The 27,229-nt window shown below is 42.9% G+C and overlaps 1 protein-coding gene across 6 annotated transcripts in view; it reads left to right on the forward strand.

The window, feature by feature from the left end:
* col14a1a (collagen, type XIV, alpha 1a) overlaps positions 1-27,229 on the forward strand; it is a 273,774-nt gene that overhangs the window by 93,183 nt on the left and 153,362 nt on the right. For all 6 annotated transcript variants that reach the window (XM_072261042.1, XM_072261032.1, XM_072261062.1 and 3 more), the window contains exon 6: positions 26,870-27,025. In XM_072261042.1, coding sequence (XP_072117143.1) covers positions 26,870-27,025 — 156 coding nt within the window. The remainder of the gene's footprint in view (positions 1-26,869; positions 27,026-27,229) is intronic.

Genomic DNA, 27,229 nt, shown 5'->3' on the forward strand with positions numbered 1-27,229 from the left:
ACTTACAGCAACAAAGACCTTGTCTGCGAGACCACAGTAGGTATTTAATTAGCACAAATCTTTAAAGTCTCAAGAACAAAAGCAGATGCTGGTCAGAGTAAGTGCATTATCTTTGATATATCCCAGATGTTTGTGGGTTCAAATCCCACTCTGAACACAAAGGTCTAGCTGGTTCTCCAGTTTAGTGTTGAGGGAGTGGCACACTGTGGGAGTGAGGCATTAAAGACATCTTCTGGTAGTGAGACATTAAGCTGATGATCTTTAACATGTTTGTTGTGATGTGAATGGTAGAAGGAGCAGGAGGCTCTTCCTGGTTTCTGGGAATATTTACCCCATGACCAGTATCACACTTGCTGCCTGTGGGAGTTGTGCTGTTTATTGTCACCAATTTTTGTTAAATTGGTGCTTGCACTTCAAACATACTTCACTGACCATGAAATATTTTGGTGCATTCTAAAAGTGGAGTGAAATATCTTATTGAAATGCAATTTCTTCCTAAAACATCTGTGGAATCATTTAATTTTAGTTTCAGCAAAGATTTGATTTCAATAGCTGCTGCCAAGACAAATGTACTTAGAAGGATACTTAAAATAGCAAGATAACATTGGATGGCACAGCCTTTAGGAATGAAAGTCGGATGTGCTTTATTTTGTTAATTTCCAGTCCAAAGAGACATTTGATCAGTTAACGCTGAGGCAGAGGTCAGTGGAAGGAGTCAAAGCTTTCAATATCCCTGTTATTAATATTTAATAGTTGAAAAGTTGGATGTGTTTAGATTGACTAACTAATCTTGAAGGCTGATCTTCCATCACCAAGTGTAGCTTTCTGCTGCAGCTGCTAACCTCTCACTTTGTGTTCACAGTGCTGAAGCTTGGAGGACAAATTCAGCCTGAAAGGGATTCAGATATTCTACCATTCTCTCTAAACTCCTCTAGTGCTGAGATCCATTGCTCAAATGGGATCTGGATCACAAGAGAAGCACAGATGGGTAAAGCCATTCCACCCTTTTAATTCTGACTATCCCAAATACACTGGAGCTCCTTCCCTACCTCATTGCACAATACATTGCACCTCCCCCCCCCCCAGGTTAATCCTGCCACAGCCAAGATGCCTTGCTGTCTATCCATCACTTTCAATCTGAAGGAGTTGCTGCTGATATGAATCTTGAATTTGCCCTGACTTCAAAGTAATTTTTCAGTTTATAATTCCAGGTAGAATGGTAGGGTAATGTAATTGGGAGAAATGCACATAATTCACAACCACTGACATTGAGTTCAGGTTCCACTTTAAGCGGCTGGTCTGACATTGTGACATTGTTACGTAAGGATTTGTAGCGTGTTTTTGTGTTTAAGTTTTGGACTTCAATAAAACATGCTACGGGTTTCATTAAACATAAAACACCTCATTTTATTTTAATTGTAAAAACCTACATTGGTGACCCTGATGCCTTAGGACAATTACAGAGTTATTGAGTATGTCGGCCAATGCAGTGGCTTTAAAACTGCTGGGGTTTTGGGAGCAAAATGCCGTTGCTTGGTTTGTACAAGCTGAGGCTAAGTTTGCACTGTGAGAAGTCTCTGCCGATAACGGCAAATTCTACTATGTGGTAGCGTTGCTCAGCAAACCAATGGCTGTGAGGGTGTTGAGTCTGCTTGAACACCTGCCTGAATACGATAAATACCGTTCACCGATAACTCACCTTTTTCAGACTTTTTGGATTATAGGAGTCTGAGTGCACAAAACAGTTGCTCTCCTTGCACGACATCGGAGATGGTAGGCCTTCAAAGCTAATGGACCACATTCTGTCTCTCTTGGGAAATCACCATCCTTGTTTTATTTTTAAAGAAGTCTTCATTCAGCAAAGGCCTGATCAAGTTCACATAGCCTTCACTAATGCACCAGTGATGATATATTTATACTCTGTTCTTGGCTGGTGCAACTGTAACGAAACCAAATTTCCCTCGGGATCAATAAAGTATGACTATGAGTATAGGGAGCTTGCTAAAATGGCTAGTAGTCAACACTCAGCTGGGCAGCGATGCATCATTCCTCCTTTCTCTACCTCAATTAGCACGGTCAGCAACGCCCTCAACATAAGGATGCCCGCAGCTGCAAACCAAACGACACCGGGCCTGTGCTTTTACTCTGTTCTCTTTGGTATGAACGCTCAAAAATGCCAACTGCCTTGCAGCTTTGACGGTGCCAGTGCATCGGGATGTCAGAGGTCTGTGAACATCGTGGGTTCCAGCTGCCAGGGTTGTCTGCTGTTCATTGCAGATGCCCTTTCAGGGTGACAAGTCCTTGATAAGAAGGCAAAGAGCCACTAAACCTCACTGGGAACATGGAAAGGCTTGGAACTGTGCGCCAGTCTCTGGGCTTCACCCCTCCATATGGTCCCTAAGTCTGATGGTGGTTGCCACCCATGTGGTGATTACTGTCACCTTAACGAGGATTCCAGCCCCGATCTTTACCCGGTCCCACACATTCAAGACTTTTTGGCATGTTTAGCCAGAAAGTTAACATTTTCCAAAGTTGATGTAGTTAGGGGCTACTATCAAGTGCCTGTGTGCTCTGAGGACATTCCCAAAACAACTGTGATAACTTTGTTTGGCCTCTTTGTGCATGCCGTTTGGACTGAAAAATGCAGCAGAGACTTTCCAACAGCTGATAGACTCTGTAGTGAAAGATGTAGATTTTCTTTTTGTCTACCTGGATGACATGCTTGTCGCCAGAACATTCAAATCCGAACACTATCTCACCTCTGCATACTTTTTGAATGCTTATGCCAACACGGGTCAATTATTAACTCTGCTATGTGCCAGTTTGGGTTGTCTACCATTGACTTTCTCGGCCGTCGCATCTCTGCAGAAGCGTTCAATAAAATGTGTTACGAGTTTCATTAAACATAATACACTTCACTTTGTTTTAATTGTGGAAACCTACAGTATTCTATAATGTATGTTTCATTATACAGTGTGCAAGTTGTGTAAGTTGTTATTCACAGGGAGGTCTTCTCTAGACATCTGCTGTTTACTTGCCGATTACCTGAGGGAAGGCAGTTCTCTGTAGAGATGAGAGTTGTGGAGAATTCCTAGACTTTTTGGAACAAATCTAATCATACTTGGCGATCCCACTCCTTCCTCTGATGGAGTCCCTCCCTCATCTCAGACTCCTCTGTCACCTCAGTGATCACTCACAGATGAGTCAGTCAGCTTTGTAACTGGAAATTGCTTAGTACTCAGAAGTTTTCACAGGGAAGCACTCACGTGGCCACTTGCATTGGGTGAGGTTGATGCCATTTAATCACTCTGCCCAAATCACAACCTGGCAGATTTGTGACACACGTGGACACGTTTCTCTTGTGTGAGTGACAACTATTGTATATCTTCATGGTTCTCCCTGCTGAGGCATACCATTCTCTTGCATTATCTCAGTTCTGTAATACTGTGAGTCGATCAGCTGTCTGTTGGCTGTGGGCCAAAAGGAAATAATTTCTGTTTAAACTATTCTTCCTCTCTGCAATCTTCTTTGCTTATGCAAAACTATGTCCTTTTGTATAAAATTCACAGAATAAATCCTTTAGATCAGCTCAAGGCAAATGTTTTATAGGCTGCTGTCCAACCATCAGTTTTGACCTATGACATTTTGGAAGATACTTGTTCAGCTTTTGCCTCAACAACTCCGTTAATGCATTTTCAAATGTATATGTTGGCTCTAGACATTTGTTTGAGTTTAAAAAAGTGTGGCTTTCCAAATCCTCTGAACTCCTGCCTTGTAACACTTCGGAGCCTGTGTGTAGAATGTGTAGTATGTCTATGATCTACAAAGAATGAATAGTCTGTGAAGAATGCAAAGGCAAATTGAATTTGTTTCTAATGCATCTTTTGTAGTTTATGGACATTGTCAATTAATTAAACATAAAATTTCATTTCAGTCAGTGTAATCACTGTTTCGACAAAGTCACAGCAATAAACCTACAGACATCAATGCTGTAAATGATAAGACCCCCCAAAAAACAGGAAATACTTAGCAGGTCAGGTAGCAGCAGTGGAGAAAGACACAGATAATGTTTCAGCTCACCATTATTTTTACCAGAACTGGAAAATTTGAACTAAAAGCAAACTGCTGCAGGAATTCAGTGTGGACACAGGAGACTGTAACCTGGAGTAAAAACCATTAATAACTCCTGTCGCTCCACAGGAAATGTTTGTCAGGAAAATGTAGAAAGTGGGCAAGTTTTAAGATGTAGAGAAAGGAGGGTGGTGGGAAGACAAAGGGAATGTCTGTGATAAGATGAAGATGGAAAGAAAACACATTGCAGTGGTTGCTGATGATTGTGAGAGAGTGAAGCAGGTTGTCAATGTTTGCTGGAGAAGGAGTAAACAGTGATAACAGAGGAGGAACTTGTGCGACACTGAACTTGCTGATGGAAGTTTGCAATAAGGGAGATTGCAGCCATTGTGGAGTGGGGAGAACAGACTTGCATCAGAACTAGCCCAGCGTTGAAAGCAAAAACCTGCGGATGCTCAAATTCTGGAACAAAAGTTGTAAGTTCCTGGGCTGCTGAGTGATGCTTTATATTTATCTCTGAATTATTCCCCCTTTTTTTAGGCCAATACTGCAATGCTTAAAGAGGGTAAATTTTATAAACTTACAGCGCAAACATCAACTTTTATTCCTTTAATAAATTTTTGCATAGCTGGTAGCCGTAGCATTAGTATCTGCAAAGCCATCTATTTCTATAGCACTGTGCTTTGGCTAGTGGAAACAATGCCTCACAGTTCCAGTGACCCGAATTCAATGCTGATCTCTGTTTCTGTCTGTGTGGAGTTTGTGTGCTCTCCCTGAGACTGCTTCACTCCCACATCTCAAAAACACATTGGCTCGTAGGTTAATTGTCTATTGTAGAAGAATCAAGGGGGAGTTAGTGGCTATATGAGAGAGAACAGTTTACAGGGAAATGGGGTTGCAGCAAGACTCTGGGCTGAATGGCTTCCTTTACTGTCATAAGGAAATATGAGAAGTTGTCACCTGTGTCTTCGCTATTATAAAAATTCCGCCCTCTTCCAAGTTTCTCAGTTTTGTTCAGCATGTTTGTTTATGGACCAGTGGCAAAAGGTTGGTCAATGCCACATTTCTAAAATAAAATGCCAACAGAGTTGTATTAATGTTATAAAGAACACTTCCTGAATAAGTTTCTGCGTGAGCTGGTTCTACATTCTCTCTGATCTGTAGGTCACCCAAGTGCTCTATATTTATGGGCCCATGTGTTGGCCTTTCTTCTCGTCTATTAACATGTCAAACTCTTTTTGGACTCCTGTGAGTCAGAGCTGTGTAGTACAGAGGCAAGCCCTCTGGCCCACTGTGTCCACGTTACCTATTTTACCTATCAGCACCGATCTATTTACTCACAATAGGTCTACAGCCTTCTATATCTTGGAAATTTGATGGTAGCTGAGATGGTTGTCATGACGAATTGGTGGAAACTCCTGTTTCTATGTTGTATGACTTTATGGCTGTCCTTTTATGGTTATTGAAAATGTGAACTTGGTATTGGTGGAAATCAAATTTCGCGAAGTCCCATCTGATTCTTAAAATAGGTTTAGAGCTTGAGTGGCCTTTATAAAGCATTCAAATCTCGACAGGATGTTCTACTTATAAGGCTTGTGCTTGGTTCTGGAGGGGTCTAGATTGGGAGCTTGACTGTTGCCATCAGTACCATTTGCCAATGCCATCCTTTATCTGACTTGGAACACAATACTTCTGTACAAACAAAGAAAGAAACTTCTGCCCTGAGACACGTGGAACAATAGGCCATTCTGCCACTTGAACCTGTCTCACCTATTCTATTATGAACTTTCCATCACTCATCTTGGTTCTGTAACCTTTCACTTTAAGCAGAGCCCCAAGTCTAGCACAATTTTTGAAGGGAAGCATTCCGGATTCCTCTGCCTGTTCAGCAGGGTTTGACATCTTGGCACCATCCCTCACCATGGCCTGCCTCCAACCCTGAGCTTATTTACCTTCACATTGACAGACAGCACAGAGTAGGCCCTTGCAGCCCTTTGAGCCACATCGCCCAGCAACCCCCTAGCCTAATCATGGGACAATTTACAATGTCCAGGTTACCTACCAACCAGTAAGTGTTTGGACTGTGGGAGGAAACTGGTGGAGCAAACCTACACGTTCACGGGGAGAACGTACAAGCTTCCAGGCAGTGGCGGGAATTGAACCCAGATCGCTGGTACTGTAAAGCCCTGTGCTAACCACTACACTATCGTGCTGCCCAATATGCCTCTTTACTCTGGAGCATACGAAGTTTATTCTCTTGATCTACCATATTGGTTCCACTAATCAGCTTCAACCATTTTGATTTGGTTCCTCCCCGCCCCCCCCCACCTTAATCTTTCATACTTCTGCTATAATGAAAAACAGCTTTTGAAAGGGAATTGTTGCACAAAAATCAGAAGAGAAGAGAAAAGTGGACACTTCTGTTACGGGGCAGTTACAGGACTGAATGGTCAGCCATGATCATCTTAAAAAGTTGGAAAGTTAATACAGCTCCAACCTTGTTTGAACTATGCCTTGATTGCAAATTCCATCTTTTCCTCATTTAGGATATAATTGTTTTTTGTTTATCTTTAAAAAGATCCTCAGTTAGTTTATGGCTGCATTATACAGCTGTTCACAGATGTATCCGATCTATCCTCATTATTTTAGGTCAATCACTGTACCCTCTCTCCTTAATCTCCACAGTAATGGGACTGGTTTCTTTCATTATTATGTCGTGCCTTTTATCTTGTATTTCAGCTGCAATGGTTTCTCATCCCAACTCCAGGACAACTGCAGGCTGTTACATGTTTCCCTATTGGCAATGTCCTTGCTGGAAGATAATTGTATTTGAGAAAAGAGCGGGCTGGACTGAAATGAAATCTGTTCAACTCAAGATAAATTACACAAACATTTTACAGTTTTAACGGAGAAAGTTTCAGGCACCTCCTATCAGAGTTCTCAAAAGCGGTGAGCTCTTTTGATGGAGGTCGGTTCCAGAGGCACAGAGACAGGCCATTCAGCCTATCGAGTCTATGTTGGTATTTCAAGTCAATACCAGATCCTTCCCAGTCTCCTTAGATCCAGCATTGTCGTTGATTATGGGTATTGATCTTGTGTGATTGCATAAGATTCAAGGTGACGTGGTGGGGGTGGGGGCTGACAAGTTCAAGTTTATTGTCACGGTATTGGTCTATTATTGTACCAAGATACATAAAATAGGGTGAAAAACTTGCCTTGCCTACATACCTAGATTATAATGTCATGCAAATTAGCTTTTTGCAGCAGCAAACATGACATTGGAAGTTAATATGAACTTAAATTAATACAATTATATATATCTTGCACAACAAAATAAAAAATAAATGCAATGAAATCAGTGCAAGTTATGGCAAATACAGTCTGAAGCAAAATTAAGTGTTTTCAGGTTATTTCAAGAACCTAATGGCAGAGGAGTAGAAACTTTTTTTTATTCAAACCTTGAGAACCAGCAATGAGAGGAGGGAATGGTTTAGATGGGGGGCTTAATGATGGATATTGCCTTCCTGGGAGATTGCCCTTTGTAGATAGCCGTGCCAATGAAGGAAATGGCTGAATCTACCACTCTCGGTAGCCTCTTGTATTCCCGTAGATTAGAGTTCCTGGTACCAGGCCATGGTGTGAAGAGTCAGACAGAATGCTTTCCATTGCACATCTGTAGGAGTTTGTCTGTCTTCCATGACATGCTGAATCTTCTTAAACTTCTTACAAAACAGAGGTCCTGATGTGCCTTCTTCTTGGGGTACTGGCAATCAGACGTGGGGTAGATCAACCCCGATCCTGTTGAAGGGCGGGGCATACTTGAGGGGCCAGCTCCTAAATTCCAGAGTTCTCATCTGACAGCTCTCTCCTCCATATGTTTTCTTACCTTCATTTGTTTTCTGCTGTTCTCCTTGACCACTCCCTGTGCGAGCCGGTCCCACATTCTCACTAGTCTCCAGGCGGGGCAGATTTCTCCCTGGTACTGACTACCCTTTATGCTTGAGCCCCTGTGTTGGCCTCCCTTCTCAGTTGTTAGCTTGCCAAACTCCTTTGGATTTTTGTAGACTTCCTTTGGGTCCATTGGTCCACCATTTACATGTGGCCCGTCATATATATCTACACTGATCCCTCATTAGCTCTGTAGACTTCTGTGCCCTGGCAATTCATATGCTTGTCTAGACACTTCTTAAATGCTGTGAGATTCTCTACCTCCACCACATTCCAGATTCCAACCATCCTCCAGCTGAAAAACATTTTCACTCGAATCCCCCCTAAACACAATTCCATGCTCTTTACTCTTGAGCATCCCTACTATGGGAAGATTTTTATTTTCTTCTGAACCTATCCCCCCTCATAGTTCTGTATGTTCTATCAGGCCACCCCCTCAGCTTCTTCTGCGGGGGGAAAAAAACAACCTGTCCACTTTCTCCCTACATCAGTGATGCTCAAGTCTGGACAAAGTCCTGGTGAATCACCTCTATACTCTCTCCCTTATGATCACATCTTTCCTATACTCTGGTAATTAGAACTGTGCATATTATATCAGCTGTGGATTAACTAATTGTATTGGTAAAGTTCTAATGTGATGACTCACCTATTTTATTCTGTGCCACAATCAATAAAATCAAGCATTCTATATGCCTTCTCCACCATTGTATCCAGCTCTGCTGCCTCTTTCAGGGACCTGTGCTCTTGTACCCTAAGGTCCCTCTGCACATCAACTATCACTTTATGCATGTTCATCCTACCCTTGTTTGACTTCCTAAAATTTATTACCTTGCATTTATCAGGATTAAGTTCCACTTGCCATTGCCCCACTCAACTTTCCAGCTAATCTCTAAAATGTTGTAGCCGCAGACAACCTTCATCCCTATCCACCAATTTTCATATCATCTCCAGACTGATTTATTGTATCTCATTACTCACATCCAGAATGTTGCCCTTGGCCTCCTCATCCATGCAAGTCCAGTTTAATCATTCCCGATTTTATGAAATAATGTTCTCCAAAAAAAAAACTTGTATTAGATTCAATGACTGAGTCAAAATTCTATGTACCTTGGAACTGTGAAGTTTTGCCATTTAGATGGAATTAACTCTTACAACTTGAACTGGTTAATGAACAAGCTGACACCATTCAATTGTAGGCAGTTATTGACTTTAGTGAGATATGTGCAAGGAAATTTCCTGTTTTCAATCTTTGGGTGATACTATTTTCCACCAGCAGATAACATTATTTGGAAAAGGATGTTTTAGTTACAATGATATTTCTCCAGGCAATTAACAGGGATGAAGAAAAACATTTCCCTTAAGTGGGTTGGCAAGCATTGGAGCGGAGGCTGGGTTACACTTCAATCTGGTGCAGGTGTTACAAGGATTTGCCCCTTAGTAATAATGATCTGCTAGGCACAGGCAAAATCTGTATTTACCGACAAGTACCTTTATTGTCTCAGCTGAAGAGCACATGAATTCACACAACTGAGTATCTGCGTGCACACCTGCTAAGTTTCCCTGACCCTCCATGAACGGTCAAAGAATAGAAAAAGTAACGCTTAGGAAGGGAATCTACGATGCCCAGGTGTTCCTTGTGTTCCCAATCCAATCTCCACGTGTCCGTGGGATAATCCATTTCCGCAATGTTTGCTCTCTACTTTGCATTCAAATCCTTTTTTTTTTAATACATTTTCTTTACCAGTTCAAATGTTACATTTCTCGTTGGCTATAGGCCGTATGACTGACCTTTGTCACCACTTTATCGGTTCTGGTTCAAGGCAGCATCCATTTATTGCCCTCTTCCACAAGTAACAACTGGCATTTTATGGCTCTTTGTTCTAAGTCAGTTACCAAACTAGTAACCAACTTGAATCACTCAGGGCAGACACCGACACCACCATTCACAAGCCTACATGTTATATCATAACTTCTTATTTGGAAATGATTTCTAGTCCAGCAGATTTCCTAGAGCATCATTGCCTCTACTTTAAAACATTGATTTAGTCAAGCAAAGCCAGTTCACAAAATTGAGGATGCAGAGCAGCTTCACAAAATGGCAGCCTCCATTCCTTCAACCTCATGGCAAGAACAAATTGGTTTGTCTATTCCACTACCCTTGATTCATTCAACTTCACCAATTTGTAGATTGTAGTTGGAGTAGACCAATGCAGCATAGATAACATGCCCTTTGGCCCAACCAGTCCAAGATGACCACAATGCCAGCTCAGCTAGATGCAGTTTCCTGCATACTCACCATCCTCTGCATGAAAAAGTTGCCTGCTCAGGACCTTTTTTAAATCATGTCCCTCTGACCTTAACCTACCCTCCTCCTCCCCCAGTTTTGGGCTCCCTTACCCTAAGAAAAGGCTGTTATACTGGGCACCTTATCATTTTAAATGCAGTCGCCGTTCATTTTCGTACGTTTCAAGGAATAAAGACCTAGCCAGGCCAACCTCTTCCCTGTAAGTAAAGTCCTCTAGTCCTAGCAATAGCCCCGTAAGGATCTAACGTTCCATTCAGTGCTCCACTCTATATGAAAAACTGTTTTAGAGAGATTTGCTGGAGAAATTAAAGAGCAGGTTCCTCAGACATGTTCCTGTTCACTCAAGAACAAGAGGCTAAGGAGAAACCTGACTGCATTTCTAAAGGTGATTGGAAGGGAGGAAATCCAGAACAGGAGGTTACAACATTGCAACTAGGCCTACTTCAGGGGTGAAGCCCAGAAATCTGTTCTTATAAAGAAGTTGAGATCCGTTTAAAAGTAAAAGACTGACATGAGGATCTTAAGGGATTTTAGAACCAAACTGGGCCATCTAGAACAAGAACACTGAACCTGCTGGAAATTCTGGGCAGGGAAGAGAAACAGTCAACATTTAGGGCCTGAGGCCCTTCATTAGAACTGAAAAGGAGGGTCATGATGTTACTGTAAATGAGAAACAAGTTCAGGGAAAAAAACAATCTCCTTCCTTCCAAAATTCAGGGCTTTAAATCTATCCATTGCAAAATGTGATTTTGTGTGTGTGAAGATAATTGTTTGACTAAAAGAATTGAACAGTTATTAATCATCTTTCATAAAGTAATAAATTCCCATAGATCTGGGTTTAGTCTGTGTTCTCGACAGCTGGTCCTAGTTGAGTTGAACCTTGTTAACTGCAGTCACTTTGCTTGAAGGCAAACCTCTGGGTCCGATATTCTCAGCTGGATGAGGTAGTAGTCTTTACTGTCACTCCCGATGACCAAGTGGTACGTGTTCTGTTTTGTAACTTCAAAACATTAAACTAATTCAAAGGAAGACACGAGAATCTGAAATGTGGGTTTAACTTCGGGTTTACATTAAGCGAGGCGCGCATGTATCACATGGTAGCAAGATGACAAATGCAATTCACATATTTATACATACAACCCGTGATAAATTATTTAAACAAACAAGAATGCTTAATCAATATAAATGCAAGATTACTCAAATATTACTGGAGCATTAAATACAGACCAGGACAGATAAACTTCCTAGGTGCCAATCTGTCCTTTGGGAGGTTTCATTTTCTCTTAACATCTTTCTCAATAGGTCCAGACGATCGGAATGTCAAACGAAAGAGACTACAGAATGGTATGCAAAAAATGTTTCTGGCAAAAGGTTGTGTCAGTAGAGAGGGAGGAGATTCTGACAGAGAATACACACTGTATTGGAGCAGATAGGGGATATGGTTTGTTTCTGCACTGGAAATGATTATAATAAGGCACTTAGGAAGGATGTGGTGGCTTTGTTGAAGGTGCCGAGGATGTTTACTAAAATGCTGTCTGGATTAGAGGGCATGGTGGAGGATTACAAGTACCTGGGGATACGAATTGACAATAAACTGGACTGGTCAAAGAACACTGAGGCTGTCTACAAGAGGGGTCAGAGCTGTCTCTATTTCCTGAGGAGACTGAGGTCCTTTAACATCTGCCGGACAATGCTGAGGATGTTCTACGAGTCTGTGGTGGCCAGTGCTATCATGTTTGCTGTTGTGTGCTGGGGCAGCAGGCTGAGGGTGGCAGACACCAACAGAATCAACAAACTCATTCGTAAGGCCAGTGATGTTGTGGGGATGGAACTGGACTCTCTGACGGTGGTGTCTGAAAAGAGGATGCTGTCCAAGTTGCATGCCATCTTGGACAATGTTTCCCATCCACTACATAATGTACTGGGTGGGCACAGGAGTACATTCAGCCAGAAACTCATTCCACCGAGATGCAGCACAGAGCATCATAGGAAGTCATTCCTGCCTGTGGCCATCAAACTTTACAACTCCTCCCTTGGCGGGGCAGACACCCTGAGCCAATAGGCTGGTCCTGGACTTATTTCATAACTTACTGGGATAATTTACATATTACTATTTAACTATTTATGGTTCTATTACTATTTATTATTTATGGTGCAACTGTAACGAAAGCCAATTTCCCCCGGGATCAATAAAGTATGACTATGACTATGTGCAATCAGCAGAGGTTGGAAAAATGTGTTGTTTTCTCTGGAGTAGCAGAGGATGAAGGGAGACCTGATAGCTGTTTATAAAATTATGAGAGGTGTAGATAGAACAGACAGCCGTTATCTCTTTCATGGGGTCAAACTGCCTAAAACGAGAGAACATGCTTTTATGGCGAGGGAGGAAGTTTTTATTTTACTCAGAGTGCTGGGCACCTGGAAGGCACTGCTTGGGGTGATATTGGAAACAGATATAATCGAGGTGTTTAAGAAGCTCTTGTATAGGCATTGCAGGGAATGGAGGGATGTGGATATTGTAGGGAGAATGGATTAGTTAGCATTGAATTAGATTGCCACAACATTGTAGGCTAAAGGGCCTGCTCCTAGGCTGTACTCTTCTACGTTTAGACAATGAGCTTGTCGGGCTTTCTCGTGGTAACTCCCTTTTCCCTCATAATCCTGTCCTCTGCCTTGACTCCATCGAGGAAGTTCTGGATTCGCCATTTGATCCGTAATAAATTATACATGCCAGGTTAGATGCTGGTAGCTCCCCTGGGGTTTTCTCCCCAGCTGTCACTGCAGTAAAATGGGCCCATTTTGCACCTACCTGACCCCTCCCCCTGATATGTCCACGGTTGCAATTTGAAAACCTTGACTCACTATTAGCCCTTAACTGGAGGCAAATCCCAGCTCTGTGCGTCCTGCTTGGAGCAGTCCAATCTGTTATTATGGGGCCTCAGAAAACAGTCGCCAGCAACTTCTCCTGCAAAGGGGTGTGGGGAGCATTCCGCTGTTTGGGAGCTAACTCTGGTAGGAACTGGGACCTATGAGCAAGATGTCCTCATTGCCAGTATTTTCACTTGCCAATGCAGATGGGTGCAGTAAGGTGAATGGACTACCAGTCCAAGCAGTAACAACAGGACCTACGGTGTGTGTGAGAGTGAGAGGGACAGAGGCACACCAGGTTCTGTATTTGTATATCACAGCCCGGATTGCTTTCGCAGGAGGGCAATTAGTTATTGTGGAGAAACTCTTCAGGCCATTTGATGTAACCGTGAAAATCTTATTTGAAACTCTGTGATTTATTTTAATATTCTAATATCCACCAACATCCTCCAGAAGTGAACCACATACAGCTTTAATGTCCCACCAAACTGATGTGTGCAGACTTTACTAAACAAACCAAAGCTGTGTCCAAGCTCTCCTTGGATTCTTTTGGTTGAATGATTTCAGAAACTTTGTTTGGATTTTGACCATTCAATTTAGGTTTTATCCTTCAACTGGTTTATTTTTTTTTCCCTAAAGTAGAAATCCAGCTTTACTTTTCCCCTCTACCCCTGGGAGTATTCAATCAATCTTCATTAATGCATCTGGTACTTGTATGAGATTGGAACAGCAGAGATAAAACAAACCTTTCCCAGGCAGTGCCTTTGTAACTCTCAATCACTGCTTCATTCAGGTTCTGAATCCACTGGAGACCATTTTACATTCGAGAAGTGGTTAGTTCTGAAGATTTTGTAGTTTGAGCCTAAAGGTCAAACTTTATAAATCCTAACTGGAAGGAAGACTTTATATAGCCTTTAAATTAAAGCTAGCCTGTAGGATTATAGGGGCTATTTTAAAGCAGAAATCATGACAGTTGATTTACAGAAAGGAAGACAGCAGACAGCATCGTGTAAAGCAAGCTTGTTAAATGTTCATTCCAGATGTTGAAAGATAAATGTTGGCCCAGGGACAAATGCATGCACACTTTAACACCTCATCCTAGAGATGGCACCTCTGACTGTGTGTTACTTAGGTGGTGCTGCATTAAGAGTTTTAACCCTGACCCTGTGCTTGGAATCCTGAAGTGGGACTTCAATCCATGATCCATGAGCATTGCTCAATGACCAGCAGCTTTGCTTGGAGGACAACTTCATATTCAGCACCTAGTTTGGGTTCCTCAGGTGGTTTTTGGCAAATTAAATACAAATTCCATAATCAAAGTCAATTTCATTGTCATTTGCTTAATTACATGCATATGCAGATGCAATGAAAAATTTGCCGCAGCATCACAGGCAATGTGGCATCAAATTAGATATAACTTATACACTTCTTTAACAAGGAAGTGCAATTAGAACTAAAATATCTATTTCAGTGTAAAGTGGTCAGGCTGTGGTGATTAGGATTTTGTCAGTTGGTTCAAGTACTGAACAGCTGAAGGGAAGTAGCTGTTCTTGAACATGGTTGTGTGGAACTTCAGGCTTCTGTGCCTCCGGCCAAATGGGAGTCCCAAAAAGTGGCGTGACCTGGACAGTGGGGACTTTGATCGAATTTGCTTCCTGCATGTACTACTGATGGTGGCGAGAGAAGTTCCCATGATGTATTGGGCAGAGTCCATTGCTCTCTTATGTTGCTGTACATTTGAGATCACCATCTTGGGATGGAAAAACTCAGTGTGAGCGATAAGCCAGTGAGTGGCCCATACCCACAGAACTCCCGCATGCTAGACCTTCCCTTGCCTTGGGTGGGTCCCAAACAACCAACTTGCACCAGGAGGCTGCCTGCCACCAGATCATTAAGATGCAGCATATGGTATTTCTAAGTGTAACTAACAAGGAAGCACCAATCTCTTTCTGGAATGAATCCCATTACATTATAGGGAGGCAGCAAAACACCCTGGAAATAGTGGAAATTGTGATGGGTTGGGACACCTTTTTTCTTCCAAGATGATTTGTAGCGAGGAGTGGGAAATATCATGGTTATGTGAGGACCTATTGAGTTGATAATTTTATTCAGAAGTGTAGAAGACTAATGCTTCAGAAGCTGGTCTTTTTGGCCAGTCTGACCCTTACTGAGGTTTCTGGCTGTTTAAAAATATAAATGATAGGATGGGGATATATTCCTTGGATTGGTAAATTGACTTATTATTGTTACGATTCCTAAGATACAATGAAAACCTTTCTATATCCTCCATATTCATCATTTCATCACATCAATAGTACAAAGGAAAATGAATGACAGTGCAGATTGTAGTGTTACAGTTGCAGAGAAGGTGCAGTGCAGACACGCAATAGGATGCAAGGGCCAAAATGAGATAGATGGTGAGGTTAAGAGTCTATCTTATCTTACCAAGGGACTGACTGTTCAGCCTTATAACAGTAGGATAGAGGCTGTCCTTGAGCCTGGTGTTACATGTCTTCAGGCCTTCTTTAAAATCTTCTGCCTGATAGGACAGGGGAGAAGAGCAGTGTGCGAAGGGTCTTTGATTGTGTTGGCTGCTTTATGGAGGTGTAGATGAAGCTGTTTTCCACGAAGCGCTGAACTGTGTCCACCACTCTCTGGAGTTTCTTGAGGTTTTGAACGGAGCAGTTGCCATAGAGTGCGGGTCCAACCCCAGAAGCTTCTGGTTGCAAGCCATGCAAGAAACAGCATTGCTCCTGCACAATGTTGCCCGGGAAACTAAACTGCATTGTTGCACCGAGCTGCTGCCATTGGTCACTCTGAGAGCAGCATGTTTTTACAGTAGCAATACTACTTACAGAAAGTAGTGCTTGGCGCACCACTTGTATTGATCTCTTTCAGGAGTTTCTATCCTCAAACTGCCGCAAGATGTCAATGTGACCCCCCTCACCAGACCCATGCCAATATTCCCTCTAAGGTGTGCACACGCACAAAGGAATTTAAACTGTGCACAAAGGGTTGTCACCCTCTACTTCATTAGCGTGTAAAGTATATTTCACGAATGCACGCAATTGCATTTCCTTTTCTGGTTTCTGATGTGGATGGTGTTGACAACGTGGAGTTTACAATGATTTGTCTGCAGATTGTAGAACTGGCTTATTTATACTGTTTTTATTGAAGAAATTATTCATTGCGCACTTGCAGTTGTCACCGGGCAAAAAATTGCACAGCGCAAGATTTTTGTGCACACTGGTCATTACAAATTGGAGGGAATATTGCCTGTGGCCAACCCCATCTCCTGGTCAGGCCTCTGACTACCTGCTTTTTCTTCACCCAATGTGGAACTGTTTCCAGGCTCGTGTGATTTGGGCGCGACTACACTTTGCAGTAGTTCCATGAGCGATTGAACAGTTCCTTGAGATATTGACTGTGTGACAGTCCCCTGTGTTACCTACCTAACACAGATAGCTCCCCTGTTCATTGCTGTGAGGAAATTCGAGGCCTTTAATTTGATGAAAGACAGTTTTGAGAAAGATTATAAAGAGGAAGGAATGTTACCTTCACAACGTTAATAATTGTGTCTCAAAGGTCATAAATCTTGTACTACAATGAAAGTAAGGAATTTAATAAATATTGGTTATGGCTTTGCTACTGAATAGCAATTATCTCTCGTAATCCCCCAGGGTCCCCTATGTGTATGATTGTAAATGTTATAACAGTCAGAGGGAACATCTTAAAATAACATTTATTATGGAATGCCCAGTTGGTTGGATTTAAGACATGATTTACGGTGGAGCTTATCAAAGGGTTTAACTCTGTATGTGCTGAGGTTTCTTTCATGATTATTGTCTTAATTACAAAGTGTTGGGAGGGAGCATAGGCAGATGTTCACTTGCTTTGAAGGAGCAATGCCTTTGGGATAATGTAACGTTAATTTGATGGAAAGTACTGAGCATAATTTCCGTCTCATTAATGTGTGCTGGAATAGATCTTTAAAGAAATACAATAACAAGCGAGAGGAAGGAAGTGAAGGGTACTTGCTTTGCCTTTCACACGTTCAGGAGGTCCCACAGTGCCATAAGCTTCCTACACTAGAGACGGCTTCTATAATTCATTTATCACATGCAAATCAAAGCATGCAGTGAATTGTGTCATTTACGTTAGCAACCAGCACAACCTAAGGTTTTGCAGTGTGGGGGATTTCAGCCTACAAGTGTTGCCACATTTTCTAGAACCAACATAGCATTCTCGCCATGTACACAGCACAAACACCTTACCTCCGTCCTTCCACACACACACACACACACACACACACACACACACACACACACAAAAACACACACAGAAACACACAGAAACACACAGAAACACACACACACACACACAAACACACACACACACACACACACACACACACACACACACACACACACACACACACACACACAGAAACACACACTCCTCTAACCTCAGGACTGGCTTTCTTTGGACCACCAGCCTCCAGTGTACTCGCAGATCCAGGGATTTTGTCAACAGCCCTTGAATTCCAGACTTCTCATCGACCTTTGCACTTTGATCTTTGGTATTGACCCCACAATTTGCCAGTGAGGACCCTGAACTCCAGACTCGCTGATGATGGAAGCCTGAACACTACATGAGTACAGTGAGGTACAAGTACAAGGAAAATCGTGTTTGTGGCAGCATCATAGGCGTGCAGGTACGGACACCACACAGAATACAAATTGCACAGAAATGATACAAGATGATAAAGAGAAGAAAAATTTCCAAAACAAGGCGGCGTTAGTATAAAAAGAAGCACAATCCATGCTAGTGCAAGAGGTGGTCAATAGTGTTTTTTTGCTGAGCTGGGTTAAAGTTGTACAAGCTGATTCTAGAACCTGATGGTTGTAGGAAGGTATCTTTTCCCGAACCTGGTGGTGTGGGATTTCAGGTTTCTGTATCTCCTACCTGATGTTAGCAGCAAGAAGAGCGAGTGACCCTGATGGTGGGGATCCTTTGTGATAGATGCCTCCTGTAGATGTTCTCAACGGTGGGGAGGGCTATGTTCATGGTGGACTTGGATAAGTCCATTATCTTCTGCAGCTTCTTGTGTTCCAGTGTGTTAGAATTGTGGAACAGTGAAATTGCTGAAACGTGAATGATCTAACTATGGGTCTTGTCTGTCTCACGCCCTCTACCTCTTGGCCGGTTGCAATATGGTGATTCTAAGTGGAAGCCTAATCTAGCAATCAGGTAAGTATAGGATCCTACAGCCATCATCTCATAGCAGGGCACGGAAGTTCTCCTGAGTCTAATAATTATCCCTCAAACACTTTGCTCTGCTTATTAAAAAAAACTCAGATAGTCATGTTATAGTTCTGCTGGCCTTGGGAGCTTGGCGCGTGCATAGATTTCCTGCAATACCATAATGACTTATTTCACCTATGAAGCATTGGACAATCTGACGATGTGGCTCATGCTGCAGAAGTGCACATTGAAATCTACTGAATATTAAATGGCCTAGACAGAGTGGATGCGGAGAGAATGTCTCCGATGGTGGAGGAGGTCACAGAATAGAACGTAGTCCCTTTACAGCAGAGATGAGGAGGAATTTCTTTAGCCAGAGAATGGTGAATTTGTGGAATTCATTGTCATTGATGGTTGTGGCGGCCAAGTCATTGTGTATGTTTAAAGAGGAGATTGATAGGTTATTGATTAGTTAGGGTGTCAAAGGTTACAGAGAGAAGGCACAAGAATTGGATTGAGAAGGAAAATAAACCAGCCATGATGAAATAGTAGAGCGGTCTCAATGGGCCAGATGGCCTAATTCTGCTCCTATGTCATATCATCTTTATATTTAAAAGCCAGAGATTCTGGATGTAGGGTGTTCAAAAGCAGCCATTTTTGGAGGTCATGTTGTAACATTTTCTACTGTATGTTGCACTCTTTAACTTTTGCTGTTTGCCTTGGAGGAACTTGATAGAATGCCAGCAGTAGATGGTAGAAGATGAGATCGGGAATGAGAGGGGCACAGTGTAGAGGGGTTCTTAGGTTTGAACACTCTGGGCAGTTCTCAACAGTGATGTCCCTTCTGACACAGCCCCAACCCCTCAGGAGAATGGACGTCTTGGTTCTCTGGAACCAGGCAGATGAGTGCAATCCATTAAGACAGCGGTGTCTGCTTCACCTCATCGATGCTGAAGGAGTGACCACCTCTCCTCACCAATGTCTTCCCTGTTCCTCTGCCAACTACTTTGTCCAATGGCTGCTTAGGGCTCCTTTCTCTTCTGGCGTTTTCACCCCCTTGTTCCTCATACTATGCAGTGAAGCTCCACTTCGGACTGAGTGCTGGCAGGAAGAATTTCTGGGAAGAAAACTAACCCATCCTCCTGTTTCACTCTATTTTGTAAGGAGAATTATTTGAAGAGAGTAATCTATACACCATAGATCAGGTGACAGTGCTTTGAAATACTGTAGATTCTATTTAATTGGGACAGCTGCTACACAAAGAACAAAAGCTAATTGAGAAAATAGACAGGATTCCCTTTGCTTATTTGGAACACTATGCCAGTTAATTGGGACAGGATACTGCTGCTGAACAAGTTTATAACTTGGGTCAGTTGTGTGCACTTGCGAGGCTGTTAGACACTACACCCTGCTTAGAGCAATCAGCTTTTAAATAGCGTCAGTTGTGTGTGTTTATGTTCAAAAAGCAGTGATTTTTGTCACCGATAGTTGGTGAGAAATAAGCAGAACGATAATTTAGAACTATTTTGCTCACTGTGGTTTCAAGTATTCAGGCTCAGAGATACCAAGAATAACCAGGCGTGAAAATGAAGCGATTTCACTACTTCAACAAGTTAGGAACTATGAAAAATTTGAAAGTATCAACCATCATCTTGAATGTTACAAAGAAAACAAGGATTTAGAGGATGCAATTCATTGATAGCATTGTATGAAGGCAGTCCTTTATCTGCATTAAGTGTCTGTGCTGAATTTACTGTCAAGCAAAAAACATGGCAGCATACTCTGGATGAATTACTCTGCTGATAACTATTAGGAACTAATACATAGTTTTATCATACTGCAGTTGTATTGGTCGTCTTCTAATTAGTTCTGTTTTAAATTTACATACATAATTTGTTTCTCTTTTTTATACCTTTATATTATTTCCATGAAACTTTGGCTAATTGGGGCAGCTACTTAATTGGGCCAAAATGTATTGGACCCAATGTGTTCCAATTCACCGGAACCTACTATAACTGGAATTGGTATGTTATTGTCAGCTGTACAGTGAGTGATTGCAGACATCCCACCTCTCCCTGAAGTTCCGGGAGTCTCCTGCATGTCGGTAGTTGCTCCCTGACGCCCAGAAATTATATACAATATCCCGGAAATAGATTTATTTGAGAGGGAGAGGGAGAGCAAGCATCCTGATTGGTCTCTCTTCGTGCTAAGAGTCAGGCCGCGAGGAAACAATATGATTTGGCGATATGAAACGATATGAGTCAGCTGCACCTTCCCTCATTCCTTATCACGCACTGTTGAATTTGAACACACGCGAGGCCATCAGTGACCCAAGACGTGCAAAGGAATGGGTCTGTGACCCATTTGTGAATGTTCCCGGTGAATCATCCATTTCAGCGCGGGAAAAAGATCAACTCCTCGAGCTTGCAAATGACGACGGGCTGAAAAGTATGTTTGACATAACATCTCTGCCGGCATTCTGGATCAAAGTCAAGGCTGAATATCCTGAGAAAGCTACAGAAGCACTGAAAACGTTGCTTCCATTTTTCTGCAATGAATGCAATGAAAACTAAATTGTGGAATAGACTGGACATAAGGAACTCCCTTCGAGTATCGCTGTCTCCCATCACCCCTCGATAGGACCGTGTTGTTGCAGGAAAACAAGCCCAGGGCTCCCACTGATTCAGCGATACTGGTGTGTTGCAATGATTTTATATGTTCATACGGGGAAAATATGTGCTGTGTGTTTAATATCCAAATGTTACTTAAAATGTTATGATGCGATTGACTTATCACCTATATTCCGGTTGTGATTAACACCCCCGCCCCCGGTTGGCCGGTCTGCAAGAATATTGTCAATAGTAAACCGGACTGCGGTGCAAGAACGATTGCGGACCCCTGCTAAGTAAACCTATCAGTTTTCTCTGTGGGCCTTACAGTCAACCTCAAAAATAATGACAGTGTTGATGGCTGCACTGTTTGCAACAGTGACTTTTCTATTGCCCATGGTGGGTTAAAATGTAAAAGACATGTTGAGGTGAGTTTAACAGGTGTCATTACAGCATAGCTAACGTTATTTAAACTAGCTGGCTAGCTGCCAAGGAGCTACGCTATTGATGTCCTACGTGATGAGGCCAAACTCCCTGTAGACTTGCTTAAAGTTGTAATAGAATAAACATGATAATGTAATATAATATAAGTACATATTTTAATGTCACATTTTCTGCATATACCCAACTTGGTTTACAGATTAGACAAAATCACTAAACAAAGTATTACATACCTTGGAGGATGACGGGGGTGGGGGGGGGGAGGGGATATGGGGTTGTGGGGGCTACCTCCCTGAAATGGGTTTTTGCAGGGTGGGATGTCTGTGATTGGCGTAGTCACTTTTCTTGTGACCGCAAGACACTGTCGGACATTGTCAATGTGAAATTCTGCAAGAGTGATTCACTGATTTCTGGCAGCTAGGAGGGCAGACAGTGTGGGAGCTGTGTGGCCTTGGTCACAGTTAGGACTAGGCCTTAAGCCACAGTGTCACTTGTTTGCAATTGTCCGGGGGAGGTGTTGACATTGGACACTTCACCAAATTACCGGGGCGGTGTGCCGTGGCATCCAAGCTGGAGTTGGTGTTACACCCTAGTGTTCACTTGGCAGAAGACAAGCCTATTGTTTTCAACTGCAGACTGCTGCAACGTTCATGGACTCAAGGTCTTGGATTTATTTTTGTGTGCATGACGGTATTTCACCAATGTTTTATGTGTTCATTGTCTTGTGTGCTGTGTGTGCCTTGTGGGTATGACTGTCTGTACTGTGTCTTGCACTTTGGCCCCAGAGTAACGCTGTTTCATTTGGCTGTGTTCATGGGTATTCATGAATGGTTGAATGCTAATTGAACTTGAATTTGAAAAGCGTGGTTTTGCAAGCCATTGAATTGAAAACACAAGTCCATTGAGGTAGTACAAGGGAAAAGCAATAACAGATTGCAGAACAAGAGAAAACCTGCAGTTGCTGAAAATCAAAGTAGTAAACAAAAAAAGCCAGAGGAACTCAGTGGGTCAGGCAGCATCTGTGGAAGAGAGTAAGCAGTCGACGTTTCTGGCTGAAATCCTTCATCGGGACTGGAAAAAGACATGAGATCACCTCTTTTTCTAGTCCTGATGAAGTGTCTCGGCCCGAAATGTCGACTGACTACTCTTTTCCATAGATGCAGCCTGGCCTGCTGAGTTCCTCCAGCTTTCTGTGCGTGTGACTAGATTGCAGAAGATAGTGCTACAATTACAGAGAAATGCAGTGCAGGGTCCTAATGAGATATATCATGAGGACCTATTTTCATCTCTATGTATAGGAGGTCTGCTTAAGTCTTATAACGGCAGTCTTCAAGCCAGGTGTTGTGTGTTTCGAGACTTTCAAGATAATCAAATGTTAAGCAGTTCAGGGTGAGGTATTCCTGTATGATAAGGATCCGAGAAGTAATAAAGTTTTGGTGTAACGCTCTGCTGAATGAAGCGTTTGGTCCTGAGCTTCAGTATTTAATAGATGGACTGTAGCAGATCACAAAGGTTCTCTGCTACCCTCCCCATCTCCTGCCGGCTGGGAGGACAAAGGCAGCAGATCTACCCCATTATAATGGGGAAATCTCTCTGGCCTGGAGCACTGAGGAGGCACCTTCACCAGAACCGCTGCTGTGTTTGATGAACGTCTGTCACCATTCCCCAACTCCCTCCCCCATGACTTCTCGAGGGCAATTAGGGATTGGCCATAATTTCTGACCTTAAACATGATGTAGATGAACAAAAACATCCCTAAACACAAGAGATTCTGCAGATGCTGGAAATTCAGAGCAGCAATCATAAAATGCTGGAGGAAATAGCAGGTCTGGCAGCATCCACGGAAATGAATAAACCATCGACATTATGGGCCAAAACCCTTCATCAGGACTTCAAAGGAAGGGGGAAGGTACCAGAGAAAAAAGGTGGAGGGAGGGGATGGAGGACAAGCTTGAATGTGATAGGTGAAGCCTAGTTGGTGAGGAGGATAAAGGGCCAGAGAAGAAGGAATCTGATGGAAGATTAGAGTGGACCGTGGGAGAAAGGGAAAAAGGAGGGTCACCAGGGAGAGGTGATAGGCAGGTATGGAGAAGAGGTAAGAGGCCATTGTGGGGAATAGAAGGGGGGGAGGGGAAAAGTAAGGAGAAGTTACCAGAAGAAATCAATGTTCTTGCCATGAGGTTAGAGTCTACCTAAAAGGAATGTGAGGTGTTACTCTTCACCCTGAGAACAAAACAATGGCGTTAGGAATTAAGATGGCAGGCCACTGAGAAATTCCACTTACGGCAGATGGAGCAGATGTACTCAACAAAGCATCCCCCAAATTTTTGTCGGGTCTCACCATTGTAGTGGAGGCCGCATCAGGAGCACCAGATACAGGTGTTAACCCCAGTAGATTCGCAGGTGGAGTGTTGCCTCACCTGAAAGGACTGTTTGGGCCCTGAATGGAGGTAGGCGAGGAGGTGAATGGGCAGTGGGCAGGTGCAACATTTCTATTGCTTGCAGTGTTATGTGCTAGGAGGGAGATTAGTGGGGAGGGACGAATGGACAAGGGAATCACAGAATGAGTGACCACTGCAGAAAATGGAGGGAAAGGGGAAGGTGAAGATGTGTTTGGTGGTAGGATCCTGTCAAATGAAGACAGTGGAAGTTGCAGAGAAGTGATGTGTTGGATCTGGAGGCTCAGGTGGTGGTAGGTAAAAATGATCCCTGTGTTCTCTGATTGGTTCATTTACTCTTTTTACTTTTGACCTTCCTCAAAATAGTGAAAGATGCAAAATAAAATGTTCTACACTAATTATTATCGCAAAAATAATCCCAGTGTGGAAGTCCCAGAACTAAATTTACAGAGCAGTCTCAATCTCACTGATATACTACAGGTTCAAAGGGCTGAAATGCCATTCTGTTCCTATCCCAGTACAACAAAACTTCTGTGCGTGTTTGAAATTACAATGAGCTGTCACATCTTGCTGTGTGTGAAATATTCTGCTTGGGTGAAACATGACATTAAGTCTGTTGTTTTATTTTTGCAGATTTCCCTTTCCCTATGCAATGGGAGTGAGAAAATCCAGGCACAGTTAGGGTGCATTGGTCAGACTGTGGATTGTAAATCTCCTCGAGGACCCTCAGTGAACAGTGAGATGCAGCAGTTCTGATGTGCTAAGTGGCCAGGGATCCCGTCGTTCAGGAGAAGTTAATGAAGCTTTGTTATACAGGACTCGAGATAGATTGAGATGAGAAAATCTCCAGAGGCTGGAAATCCAAGCAACGCACACAAAATGCTAGAGGAACTCAGCAGGCCAGGCAACATCTATGGAAAAGAGTAGACAGTCGCGTTTTGGGCTGAGACCCTTCATTAGGACTCAGACCAAAACATCGACTGTTTACTCTTTTCTGAGTTCCTCCAGTATTTTGTGTGTGTTGTTCAAGATAGATTAGTTTTGTTTATTAATCCTGCGGAACAAAGGCCAAGATGGATTGGCATCAGTTAAGCAACACCCTACATCTGTCGAGGAAGGAGGAAGGAAACTCTCCCCTGATTCATGGAAACACACTGTAAACATCAAGGTGAAAACCTGCTGTGGTTTGGACTACTCATTCACTTGATAAGCAAAGAAATTCTGCGGAAACTGGAGGAACTCAGCAGGTCAGGCAGCATCCATGGAAATGAACAAACCGCCAACATTTTGGGCCATGCCCTTCTTCAAGATGGAAAGGAAAGGTGGGGGGGGGGGGAGATTCCAGAATGAAGAAGGTGGGGGTGAGGGGAAGGAGGATAGCGAGAAAATGATAGATGAAGCCAAGCAGGTGAAAAGGTAAAGGACTGGAGAGGAAACAATCGAATAGGGGAAGAGAGAAGACCATAGGAGAAAACGAAGGAGGAGGGGCACCAGTAGGAGTTGACTGGCAGGTGAGAAGAGGTCAGAGGTCAGAGTGGGGAATAGAAGAAGAGGGAAAGAGGAGGAAAAAACGTTTTACTAGAAGGATAAATAGATATTCATGCCATCAGGTTGGAGATGGCTACACAGGCGGAATGTAAGGTCTTGCTCTTTCACCCTATGGGTGGCCTCCTCGTGACACAAGAGGAGGCCACGGACAAACATGTCAGAAGGGGAATGGAAATCGGAATTAAAATGTTTGGCCACTGGGAACTTCTGATTTAGATGGATGGAGTGGAGGTGCTCGATGATGTGGTCCCTCAACTTACGATGGGTCTCACCAGTGTAGAAGGAGGCAGCATCGGGTGCTCTGGATACAATAGAAGATTCCAGCAGATTCGCAGGTGAAGTGTTACCTCACCTGCGAATCTGCTGTTTGGGGCCCTGAGTGGAGGTGAGGGAGGAGGTGAACAGGCAGGTGTAGCACTTTGGCTGTTTGCAGGGATAAGTGGTGGCAGGGAGATTAATGGGGAGGGACAAATGGACAAGGGAATCATGGAGAACGCAATCCCAGAGGAAAGCAGAGAGTGGGTGAGTAAAGATATGTTTGGTTGTAGAATCCCTTTGAAGATGGCGAAAGTTGTAGAAAATAACCCGTTGGACGTGTAGGCTCATGGGGTGGTAGGTAAGCACAAGAGGAACTCTGACCCTGTTAAGGGAGAGAGAAGATGGGGTGAGCACTGATGTCCGGGAAATAGAGGAGAAGTAGGTGAAGGCAGCATGAATGGTGCGCTCGCATGATCTCTGAGACAAAGGATTCAAACTCATTGCCTCTTCAATGCACTTAAAGGGTTTGTGGTGACTTGCTGAAATGAACGCAGTTCCTGACGCAACAGAATTGTCTGTGCATGCTTTGTAACTCAGTGTGAGATAATAAATGCTAGTTTTTTTTTTGTGCAAGCTATTTGAATAAATTGACAATGAATCTTTCTGTATTGCATCCCTCCTCCTGCCCTTTGTGATGACATTAAAATAAAGGCACTCTATCGTTCCCACCCCCGTGGGAAGCAGAGGCAGTTCTAATGTTCATTATTTGAAACACACTTCGTTGTCATGGTTACTCAAAACAGCATCTTATCTCTAACTGGGTAAAGATTACCTATAGGAAGTACCTGGAGATGCTCTTGAATTGCCAAGGCATAACAAGTGCTGGCAAATGGGATTAGTGGAGAAGGGTACATACTTGATGGCTAGCATGGTCATTGTGGGCTGAATGGACTGCTTCTCTGCTGTGAGGATCTATGAAAATTAAACGGTGATCACTAATATACATGATTACTCTTTGGTTAGATCATATGATTAATAAATAATTGACTAACTTTGTTCATCTGCACATCAGCGATGACTGCCTCATGAGAAGAATGGATTCAAAGACCTGTTCGTTTTGATGTTGGCATATGACCTGTTCACTGGTGTCATTTTTTCCCCAATCTGTTTGGTTGCAGGCTCTCAGTTTCTGTGCAAGTCACCTGCTATTGCAGACATTGTCATTCTGGTGGATGGCTCCTGGAGCATTGGCCGACTTAACTTCCGACTCGTGCGGCTGTTTTTGGAGAATTTGGTTAGTGCTTTCAATGTAGATTCTGACAAAACGAGAATAGGTGAGTCCATCTTCCCGCAACACTGTGAAAATATCCGCTTGATGTTTGTCTGTCTGTTCAAATTGAAGGATCTATGATCACTTGTAATACAGAAAGGTTCCCAATTATCATCACCTATACTAGAGGCAGGTTCTCAAACATCATTGCCTGTATTGGAACCAAGTTCCTGATTATCACTGCCAGTACAAGAACCTGGTTCCAACC

This window comes from Mobula birostris, chromosome 1 (assembly GCF_030028105.1).
Source record: "Mobula birostris isolate sMobBir1 chromosome 1, sMobBir1.hap1, whole genome shotgun sequence".
Lineage (NCBI taxonomy): Eukaryota > Metazoa > Chordata > Chondrichthyes > Myliobatiformes > Myliobatidae > Mobula > Mobula birostris.